This window comes from Myxocyprinus asiaticus, chromosome 49 (assembly GCF_019703515.2).
Source record: "Myxocyprinus asiaticus isolate MX2 ecotype Aquarium Trade chromosome 49, UBuf_Myxa_2, whole genome shotgun sequence".
Taxonomy (NCBI): domain Eukaryota; kingdom Metazoa; phylum Chordata; class Actinopteri; order Cypriniformes; family Catostomidae; genus Myxocyprinus; species Myxocyprinus asiaticus.
In genome coordinates, this window is record NC_059392.1 from 6,245,415 (window position 1) to 6,257,500 (window position 12,086).

Consider the following 12,086-nt stretch of genomic DNA (forward strand, 5'->3'; position numbering starts at 1 on the left):
GAAATATAAAGTTAATAGTTTTATATGTAATATGTTGTTTATACACAGGCCCAAAAAATTAATTGGACATTTAAGCCACACTTACAAATTTATGAATGACATTGCATTACACGACATAAATATGAATCTGAATGTATTTTTAAGGAAAGATGACGCAAGCACCTATTTTCAAGCAAAATACTGTATTTAACAAAACAACGTTTGTTAGGCTTCCAAAAAAAATAAAAATAAAAAAAAAATAAAAAATCCACTAAACATTAATCTGGGACCAGTTGTTTAAAAGTAATAAAAAAATTAAAAATATTAAAATAATAATAATAAAAAGAAAACTTTCCAGATGCTACTTGGTTTGATATTTTGTTATGTTTACCATTTTGTGGCTTAAGTATGCAATACATTTTGAGGGTCACTGTAGTTTACTTTTAATATAGCATAACATCTAAAAAAGACATACAGTACAGTATATAAGCCTATTATATCACTACTTTAACAGTAATTTAATTTAATAATTTAACTAGTTTAAAGGTGCACTCAGTAATCCTAATTTTAAATAGTTTTACTCCTAAAGAAATTAATTGTAATTTTGAAACATAATGTAAATATAAAATCATGAGCTGAAGACTCCAGCCATTTCAGTAACCTTATGAAAGCTGTTTTATTCTACATGGAGAGGGTCTTCCCATGGGGGCTGAAATGTTATGATCACATGACCAGCTGAATATGACTTGCTTAATTTCAGTAACCGTCCTGTTATTGGACACTTTCATTCATGGATTAATTGAATCATGGCTAACTGTGTGTAGTACATTTCTACAACGGCATTGGTAACTGCAAATGATAGTGTTTTAATAATGCTGCATCCAGGCCCCTAGGTGTCAGAGTAAATACAAACGAGATGCATAAAAAAACTAGTTGACATTCAAAGACTGTATAATACCCACCCCATGTGTTGAAGAGGCGGGACTTCCTGCAGAGATAAAGCACTTCCTGTTGACACTGTTCAGATCTGCCCACAAGTGTCCGCAGTTGTTCCAGAGACGCGCTGTAGTTAAACCTCATCACATGAGGCTTCTGAAGGGATGACCCTTGAACTCTCACCATCTCTGTGCTGTTATGGGTCACTATGGTCCAAACCTTAACCTCTGGTGAAAACACACACACAAATACACTCATGCTTTTAGCTGCAACTAATTTGAAATGTAATTACAATGAGATGTCACCTAATTTTAAGTGTATGGACTATCAACAAAGGGATATTACTTCCAGGCAGTATTACACCAAAAAGGTGACAACTTAACTGAATTTACAACATATCCAAACTGCTATAAATTTACCATGCACATCAGTTAATGGATTTGTCATAGTGGAAGAGCATACAAATTTGTACTACTGTAACTAAATACTACTCTATCTGAAAGACAGTAAGCAAGCAGCATGTACAGTATTCTGTGCACAGTAAAGCTCATCAGTCAATGGATGTGTCATCTTGGAATGGCAAACTACTTCTACTACTATTACTACTTTTCACTACTTACTAATATATTTGAAAGACAGTAATATGCACCATGTATACTGTGCATGACGCACATCAGGACATGTCATATTGGAATGGCATACTAGCTACTTTTTACTACCATTACTACTTTTAACTAAATACTACTATATTTAAAAGAAGTATGCAGCATGTTTACTGTGCACAGTTGCACATCAATCAATGGGTGTGTTGTATTGGAATGGCATACTATTTTTTACTACTATTACTACTTTTTACTATAAAGTACTACAACCCCAATTCCAAAAAAGTTGGGACAGTATGAAAAATGCTAATAAAAACAAAAAGGAGTAATTTGTAAATAATATATTTACCCTTTGCTAAATTGAAAACTCTACAACTACACATTATATGATGTTTTACCTTGTGAATTTCTTTATTATTATTATTATTATTATTATTATTTTAATGTACAGTCATTTCAAATCAGATGATTGCAATACGCTCCAAAAAAGTTGAGACAGGGGCAATTTAAGACTAATAACAATTTGACGAGTTAAAATAACAAGGCAATGTGAAACAGGAGGTTTTAAACAGGTGAAGCAATCGTGTCATAGTATATAAGGAGGCTCCAAAAACAGCCTAGACAATCAAGAGCAAGAATCATTCAAGACTTGTCAATTTGCCAACTGATGCTTCAGCAAATAATCCAGCACTTTGAGAACAATGTTCCCCAAAGACAAATTGGAAGGAATTGGGGCATTTCACCCTCTACAGTGCACAATATAGTTAAAAGATTCAAGGAATCTGGTCAAACTTCAGTGTATAAAGGGCAAGACGAAAACCACTTCTGAATGCGCGTGATCTCTGAGCCCTCAGACATCACTGTCTTAAAAGACATCATTCATCTGAGGGATATCATGAACATGGGCTTGGGATTACTTTAGTAAACCTTTGTTAGTCAACACCACTTGCCGCTGCATCCACAGATGCAAGTTAAGACTTTCCTATGCAAAGCAGAAGCCATACATCAACACTGTCCAGAAGTGCTGCTGACTTCTCTGGACTTGGCCTCATCTTAGATGAAAAGTAGAACAGTGGAACCATGATTTTTTAGCCGATGAGTCCACATTTCAAATAGTTTTTGAAAAGCACAGCCATTGTGTTCTCCGGGGCAAAGAGGAAAAGGACCATCCAAGCTATTATCAGCGTCAGGTCCAAAAGCCAGTGTCTGTATGGGCCAGGGGTGTGTCAGTGCCCATGGCATGGGTAACTTGCACATCTGTGAGGGCACCATTAATGCAGACAGATATGTAAAAATTTTGGAGCAGCATATACTGCCATCCAGCACCATCTTTTCCAGGGATGTCCCGGAATTTTTAACCCGTTTGATTTCTCTCCCTATTTTAGTCTCCTTGTGTGTGCTGTCCAGTGCCAGTTCATCTTGTGATCTAGTCGGTCCTGTATGTGTTTTTGATCACGTTCCTTGTCGGTCCTGTTCCCCTACCATGTTCCTATTCGGTCCGGTCGGTCCTGTGTCCCATTTACCTTCTTCCCCAGCCCGGATTACTTCCTTTGTTGTTTTTCACCCTTGTGGGAGTTTTGGTTTGATTTTTGCCCTTTTTGTTTGTTGTGACGAGGAGGAGGGTGGGGCCAGGCCGTGCCTAGGCACACCCGGCCCACAATTGGGCTTATCAGCCGAGGAGAGGGATAAATGCAGCCGATTTGCGCCCTCCTCCTCGTCACATTTGTATTAATAAATTAAATTATTTAAACTCTGCGTTTGGGTCCTGAGCCTCTCTTGTTCTTGACAGCAGCATGTATACTGTGCACAGTAAAGCACATGAGTCAATGGATATGTCATATTGGAATGGCATACTACTTTTTACTACATACTACCATATTTGAAAGAAAGTAGTACGCAGCATGTATAGTTAGTAATGCACATCAGTCAATTGATATGTCATATGGGAATTGCATACTACTTTTAACAACATACTAATATTTTTGAAAGAATGTAGTATACAGCATGTACATTGTGCATCACAATTTTTTGTCTGATTGAAATACTGGAATGAGTGTACATTTGTAAAAATGTTTTACACAAAAAACTGCATCAAAAATGCAAAATAACTGATTTTTTCTGAGATGGTAACTTGAAGACACTCACTGAATTGAACATGAAGTGTGGTCATGTGGTCAGCATACTACTGTTTGAAACATTAATAGTTACATACTCCGTTTAATATAACAATATTTTATTTTTTGGAAATAGTAGGCATCATGCAGTATATACTACACAGTATGCTACATTATTCCTTTTCAATCACAGCCTAGCTTGTTTTTTATCTGTACTGTCAGTTTCAAAGTCGATTTTTTACTAAATTCAAAGTGCAAAAGCAGAACCCACACCTCTGTGTGGTAATCCAGATAATAGCATACACAAACACAAATGAGTGAGAGCACGACTTCAATTAGCTTTAAAAATAAAGCCGCGAGGCAAGTCTCTTCCCGCGTTAAGGCCAATCTTCGTGACAACTCTGACGTCAGCTCTCCTTTATCCTGCAAACACTGCACCAGGGAGGTTGTGTTTACCCAGCCAGCTGGCACTTAAGCCTGTTTGTGCCAGACCTTATAGTAATTTACATTTCCTGCGGCATTTCTAATTGCGGTTGGCCAAATCAATGGGACTCAATTCTAGTGGATGCTGTACCAGTGAATATGTGTGCAAGAGAGAGGGGAACGTTTTATCACAATTTTACAAGAGATGGGTAATATTTCATGAGAAAAGCAGGATGTATAACAGTCCAGCAAAATGGATCCGCCCTGGTTCCCCGGGCAGGCCTGTCAATCTCCATCTTGGGACCCAGCAAGCCCTGGCACACAGCGCAACATCCATCAACGATTGGACAAGTTCAAGTTCTGATTAATGACTCCGACTTCGTGTTGATTCAAACAGATTTCCCCTGGCTTAAACTTCCCTTCGATAACTCCCGAAACACAAACAATCAACCACAACATTAAAACCACCTGCCTAATATTGTGTAGGTGTCCCTCGTGTCGCCAAAACAGCGCCAACCAGCATCTTAGAATAGCATTCTGAGATGATATTCTTCTCACCACAATTATACAGAGCGGTTATCTGAGTTACCGCAGACTTTGTCAGTTCGAACCAGTCTGGCCATTCTGGCCAGTTGACCTCTCTCATCAACAAGGCATTTCCATCCACAGAACTGTTAAATAAATTCTAAAGAGTAAATTCTAGAGACTGTTGTGTGTGAAAATCCCAGGAGATTAGCAGTTATAGAAATACTCAACCAGCCCATTTGGCAACAACAATCATGCCACTGTCCCAATCACTGCGATAACATTTTTTCCCTATTCTGATGGTTGAGGTGAACATTAACTGAAGCTCCTGACCCATATCTGCACTATTTTATGCACTGCACTGCTGCCACACAATTGGCTGATTAGATAATCACATGGATGATTGTTGGTGCCAGATGGGCTGGTTTGAGTATTTCTGTAACTGCTGATCTCCTGGTATTTTCACACACAACAGACTCTAGAATTTACTCCGAATGGTGCCAAAAACAAAACAAAAAAAACATCCAGTGAGTGGCAGTTCTGTGGATGGAAATGCCTTGTTGATGAGAGAGGTCAACAGAGAATGGCCAGACTGGTTCGAACTGACAAAGTCTACGGTAACACAGATAACCGCTCTGTACAATTGTGATGAGAAGAATATCATCTCAGAATGCTATTTGGGTTTTGGTGGCACGAGGGGGACCTACACAATACTAGGCAGGTGGTTTTAATATTGTGGCTGATCGGTGTAATATAAAGCACTTTGTAAACACTGTTTTGAAAGGTTCTACATAAGTTATACTTAATTACTTAGGTTGGCACAATATGTGGAGTAAATAAACAGATCCTTAAATTGTAATTTGTAAAAAAAAGAACATCGTTTTAAGTTCTAGCCCAGCACTTTATAAAGCAAACACTGAGAATGTGGAACTGCATTCACATCACGTAATATTCTTTATGAATTTAACATAAAAAAAACCTGCATATATTTGTGTCTCTATTTTTATCCCACACCTCCAGTATTAATGTTAACGCTCATGTTTTGTTTCCCTCAGAGGTCTTACCGGTTATGTTGCAGTAGACGATGGTGGATTTGAGCGGTCCGCTTCCATCAGGATCGATTGAGAAAAAGCCTGAGGCACTTCCTGTGAGCCGGTGGGCCTCACAGGAGGGTTCAAAGATAGCTGACCAGAAAACAGCAACAAAAATGTCAAACCAGTTCATGTTCAGCTTCATCAAACAAACCAAGTGCTTATTTGGCATTTGTAGAGAAGATACGTGTTTGTTTCATTTGCTCTGGATTTTTTTTTAGCAAAATGAACACTAGAAAAATCACTTTTAATCAGCATTTTTGATGTTTTCCATTAAAATATCAAAACATCCTTAAAACAAGATACATTTAATTTAGAAAAACAGTTGTGTAAGATATTAAGACTACTTTGTGACGTTAATTTTTATCTTATCTTGAAGTTGCATCTTTGTCATTTTTATTTTATTACTCCATCGGCAAAGTTTAGTTATGCTTAAAAACCACAAACCCAAGTGGTTTGAGTTTATTAACATTAACAGCATAAAAATTATATTAACAAAATCATACTATATTTATTTATTAATAAGTATATACAAAAAAAATATTCTCTGAAAATAAGTCTTTTAAATGTATCTTTTAAGTTTTAAGGATGTAAAACATAATTAGTGTATTAAAAGTACAATTAAATATTCTCTGAAAGTCTTATCTTTTAAATGTATCTTTTCATTTTAAGGATGTTTAGATCTTTTTAGTGTAAAACAAAAATAATTAGTAAATGAAAAGTACATTAAAATAATTGATAAATAAGCATACAAACATGTAAGTTTATTAAAATAAACTTTATTCTAGATATATTCTCTGAAAAGAAGTCTTATCTATAAATATATATTTTATGTTATAAGTATATTTAGATCTTTTTACTGGTAAATAACAAAAATAATTAGTATATACAAAGTATATTAAAATTATTTATTAATAAGTATACTAATAAGTATGTTTTTTTAATTTAAAATATTCTCAGAAAAGAAGTCTTTTAAATTTATATTTTATGTTTTAAGGATATTTAGATCTTTTTACTGGAAAAGAAGACAAAAATAATGAATATATTAAAAGTATATTAAAACTGTTTATTAATAAGTATACTAAAAAGTAAGTTTATTAAAATAAACTTAATCCAAGATATATTCTCTGAAAAGAATCTTTTAATTTGATCTTTTACATTTTAAGGATGTTAAGGTCTTTTTTACTCTTAAAGAAGACAAAAATATTGAACATTATTCTTTTTTCACTTATTTACCGTGTATTTCTTGATTTCTCTGCTTTTCTCTTTCTCCCACAAACATGCTAATGCTTACAAAAAAACAAAAAAACAAAACAAAACACAACTGACAAAATACATGATTTCTAGCTTGTTCTTTATCAATCACAAAAAAAAAAAAATAAAAATAAAAAATAGAAAGTTTGTAGCTAATTAAAAAAATTATAAACTATGTTCTCATTATCATTGTTGTTTGTGCCGGTGTTCTACTTGTTATCATTGTTGTTCTTGTCAACTCACAGTTATGACAAGTTGCTCCCGTGTACCCGGTTCCCGAGCAGTCACAGAAGAATGTGTTCCACGACTGAGAACATTCCCCGTCATGCTCGCAGTAGTTAGGAAGACATCTACAGGGAAAATAAGATTACTGATCAAACGTCCAACTTTCACGGTACTTACAGGGGTATGGCAAATACATTACCAAATTACACAAATCACACAAATGACACACTGTGACATAAGGTACAATAGCGATCGGTAATGCATTTCGTGCTTGGGAGAATTTCATGTGAGGACATGGCATCAATCAATAACAATAAGTGACTATTAGGAAATAGATGTGCAAGGTTGAAAGCTCACGAAGGCTGCATCAATTTTGCGACAGACTTAATGCACTCTCAAGGATGAGAATGGTAGACAAGTGCTGAAGCATTGAAATTATGATGAAGTTAAGTCAAGAACTCTCTCTTGCGCTCTGTGCGAGATGTATTTTATTGTCAAACCGGGATATAGCGACTATTAGTGACTGTTGAAATGATTGACGACTTTGTACATTCGCAATTCGGTTTATTAACTGTAAACAGGTTAAATTTCTCATTTATTTATAGTTTGATCTCTCTAATCATCAGGTAAACAATTTACATCAAACGAATCCTTAACGACAACAACAAATGACTTCAAAAAGGATCTTGCCCTGAAATTTATGTTTTTTCCGAAAGACAACAATAAACAAGTGTTCTGATGCTTTGAAAATGAGAAACAATTTAATGCAAAACATATGCTAAATACCTGTGTGTAAAAATGCTTATTAAAACAGAAACACAGTTGTACTCCCTTGTTAAAATATAATTCAACAAAACCATCTGGGTATGTACTTCGCTGTAAAATTACGACCTCTTTTGAAGTACCTCTCCACCGGCTAAACATTAAAGACGGTCAGATCTGAAAGGTGCGTTAATGTCGTAATAGTTTCTGTCACTAGATGAAATTGAATAATTGAATCAACTAATCAAATGCTGTACCAAATATTAATACCTGCAGAGGTGTGGAAAAAAGGACTTTAAAAACCATACAATGCATGACTGTACTTTGATTAATTTAGCGGGAAGAGTTGGAGAACAAAAGATCAGTATAATGAGATGACGAAAACACAGCTGTCAGGCTCCATCTCAACAGAAATAACTCTTCTCCATGTAGCATGTGATGAGGGAAGGGAGTAGAGAAATGACAACCATCTCGCCTTGTGTGCCAGGGGATTGCGGCCAGATCTGAAGCTCAACAGAGGATGATTCTAAACGAGTATGAGCTGATCTCAGCGCTAACGGGCATCCCACACTGCAAGATGAAACTGGACTGAAGTTTAAGTCACAAAATACGTTTAAATACTTATCTAATTGTGTTGTTTCTGCTATGTTAAGCACAAGAGCACAAAGGCCATTCTTTTGGAAAAATGTGCTTGATACAGAAATGTTTAAAGAAAGGCACTATAAATGGAAACAGAGGGATATCTAAAGTGCTGTGTTAAGATTCTTCAGCCTACTGTACATTCAAGCTATAGGGTATACTTAGTTTTTCCGTGTGCTGTTCCATCTCATGCACAGTTGAGCATTCAACCTTTTTAAAGTATACACTTTTGACCGCAAGTCCATATGGACGTGTTCGACATATATGCCCAACGACTGCTTTGTGATAATTTTTTAGCAAAGCCAACGGCAGGTGCATGCGCAAAAAATATGTGAAAAGAAAATGCGGGTAAAAATGATTCACATGTCTGGATCACGGAGGATAGTAACATATTTTCGCCCACAAACCACCTCCTCTCTGTGGGCTCTATTCAGGGCAATGGGAGGGGGGCTGTTGGCAGGAGCCATGGCTTCTTGGCCCAGTGGCCGCTTTCCAAATCTCTGTTTGTCTTCCTGGATGTATCAAACTGAACTCAGCTGGCCCTCGCCAGGGACTTGGGGTCTAGCTATAGGTTAGACAGAGTGATAAAGAGATGAAGAAAGTAAAAAAAAAAAAAAAAATAAGATATAGAGCGATAAAAATGTGTGTCTGAGGTGAAGAACACTAGACTAGCTCTTCATAAATGATTTAGGATAGTGATCAAAGGTCATCACGGAGGAGTGCACCTTCTCAGGAATTTGGCACTAATTCTAGAGGACAGCCAAAACCCATAACTGGCCTTGGTTATCGTGATTTTCTAAATCTGATAAGCTTTACCGAATAGAAAACAGAGACACACTTTCTACAGCCTTGGTACTCAAAGTTTTTTACTTCATCTTGACAGCCATAATGATAGTGCTCATTAGCATTTTATGTCATATCATTACGACATGTCGATAAGAAGGCATGGACGGATGTTAAGCAAGTACGAAACCCCCAAAATCTACTTGCCAAGCAATGCTGCACTTTATACTCTGGGAGAGGGACGTTATAAAGAAACTCGCCACAAAAATTATTTCCTTGTCCATTGCGAATATTCGTTGTAGGTATGTAAGTACCACCACCGACACAGAGGTCATTGCTAAACCAAGCAACCTCCTATTGGTCAATGACGCAAATATGCAAGTCAAAGTACACCAAACTAGAACCACACGCAAAATTCTTGTTGGGAAATTCCATCGCCACAAGAAGTTCATCAGGCGAAATTCCTTATAGCATGGATTCCCATTTAGATGTGCAAAGATAAATGTGACCAAGCCTCTACTTTGGGTGCTCCTTGCTGACCTATCAAAATAAACTATCACTATGACTTGGTGCTACTTAGGTCTTGCGCACAGTTTCACACAGTTGTCAGAAGCTAGAACAACCAGTTATCTGAGAACTTTGTCCAGTGGAATCTCGTTAACACAGAGATAAAGAAATTAACAGTCAAAGCGTGTCGAAACCTGTTCAATGTAAAGTATGAATGTCTTAAAATGTGTTTTAAAATAATGGCTCTTGCGAACTAAATAAATTGGCTTTTGAATTGGCTAAGATTGAGTACTACTACTCAACAAAAGGCATTAACTAATGAGAAGACCCCTTAAATTTAAACATGACAAGTATGTTTCAATTTAACTAAGACTACCATATGGTTCACCACGGCTTCTTGAGCAGTGTTAAATTTGTCAACACAGTTTTGGCCAGTTTTGATTCGGAGGTGACGGTTGGTCAAAAAAGCATCTCAAATATTGTTTGACAAGGATGCATCAGACTGAGTGGGTCGTGAAAGCATGCCTGGAAATGTCGTTTTCCCCTGGACCTTTCACAGCGTGTTGGCAGAGCTAAAATCACAATTCATCCCCACGCCGGCTCTGCCAGCAGTCATTTGCCCAGGTGCCAGGTCTGAGCAGTTGCTCATTGAAGAATGTGCCATATGTTGCCAGAAAGACCCGCAGAGACGAGATTGACAGGGAGAGAATTTACCATCTCTCACCCTCTCTCTCTCTCTCTCTCTCTGTTTCCCTGGCTAGATTCTATAACACTCTTACCCACACATGGCTAACTTTCTTTCTTTCTAGCTTTCTCTTTGTCTAATGCTCTTACGCCAACTTTCTTCCTTCCTTAAGTGTCTTTCTTTCTTACTTTCATCCTTGCTTCATTCCTTCTCTTTTTGTCTTTCTTACATCCATCTATCATCTTTTCTTTCTTACTTCCATCCATCCAGCATTTTTTCCTTTAAATTTTATTTTTTTTATTTTTTCCGTCCATCAATCCATTTGTTCTTTTTATCTTTCTTTCATTTCTTTCTTTCTTTCTTTCTTTCTTTCTTTCTTTCTCATCCATCTATATTTCTTCCTTTCATCCTTCCTTCCATCCTTCTTTTCAAATGTCTTTCTTTCATTCAATCCCTTCTTCCTTCCTTCCATCTATCCATCCATCCTTTATTCCTTCCTTCATTCCTTTCTTCCTTCCTTCCATTCTTCGCTCCATCCATTTATCCTTCTTTCCATTCATCCATCCATCCTTCTTTTCATCTTGCCTTTTTCCTTTGATCTTTTCTTCCTCCCATCCATCCATCCATCCCTCCTTTTTCTTTCTTTCTTTCTTTCTTGCCCATCTATATTTCCTTCCTTCCATCCTTCTTTTCATCTTTCCTTCCTTCATTGCCTTCTTCCTTCCATCCATCCATTCTTCCATCCATCCATCATCCATCCTTTATCGCTTCCTTGCTTCCTTCCTTCCTTCCTTCCATCCATCCATCCATCCATCCATTCTTCCTTCCTTCCTTCCATCTATCCTTGTTTTCATCTTGCAATTCTTCCTTTCATCTTTCCTTACTTCCTTTCTCCCTACCATTCATCCCTCTTTCCTTCCTTCCTTCCTTCCATCCATCCATTCTTTCATCCATCCATCCATCCTTTATCCCTTCTTCATTTCCTTCCTTCCTACCTTCCTTCCATCTATCCATTCTTCCATCCATCCTTCCCTCCTGCCTTCCATCCATCCTTTCTTCCTTCCTTCCCTCCTTCCATCTATCCTTCTTTTCATCTTGCATTGCTTCCTTCCTTCCTCCCATTCAGTTTTCCTTCCTTTTGTCCATCCCTATTTCCTTCCATCCCTCCTTACTTTCCGTCCTTCCATTCATCTTTCTTTCCTTTCTTCCTTCTTTTGTCCATCCATTGTCCTTCCTTCCTTCCTTCTATTCATCTTTCCTTCCTTCCTTCCTTCCATTAATCTTTCCTTCCTTCCATTCATCTTTCCTTCTTTTCTAACTTTTTTTCATCCATCCATTTTCCATCCATCCTTCCTTCCTTTAATCCTTCGATCATCTTTTCTTTCATCCTTCCATCCTTTATCTTTCCTTTCATCCATCCTTCCTTCATCTATCCTTCCTTACTTTCATCCTTCCTTCCTTTGACTAGCTTTCGTTTTCTCTAAAACTCTTACCCTAACCTGTCTAGCTCTCTCTTTCTCTCTCGGTCACTCTATCTCATCTTTATTCCTCCATGTTTATC

General features: G+C 37.0%; 1 protein-coding gene across 1 annotated transcript in view; it reads right to left on the bottom strand.

The window, feature by feature from the left end:
- Window positions 1–12,086, bottom strand: part of LOC127438024 (contactin-associated protein-like 5) — a 63,996-nt gene that overhangs the window by 24,176 nt on the left and 27,734 nt on the right. Inside the window, exons 9-11 of the mRNA XM_051693241.1 lie at window positions 7,168–7,274; window positions 5,644–5,763; window positions 942–1,142 (exon numbers count right to left, since the gene is read on the bottom strand). Coding sequence (XP_051549201.1) covers window positions 942–1,142; window positions 5,644–5,763; window positions 7,168–7,274 — 428 coding nt within the window. The remainder of the gene's footprint in view (window positions 1–941; window positions 1,143–5,643; window positions 5,764–7,167; window positions 7,275–12,086) is intronic.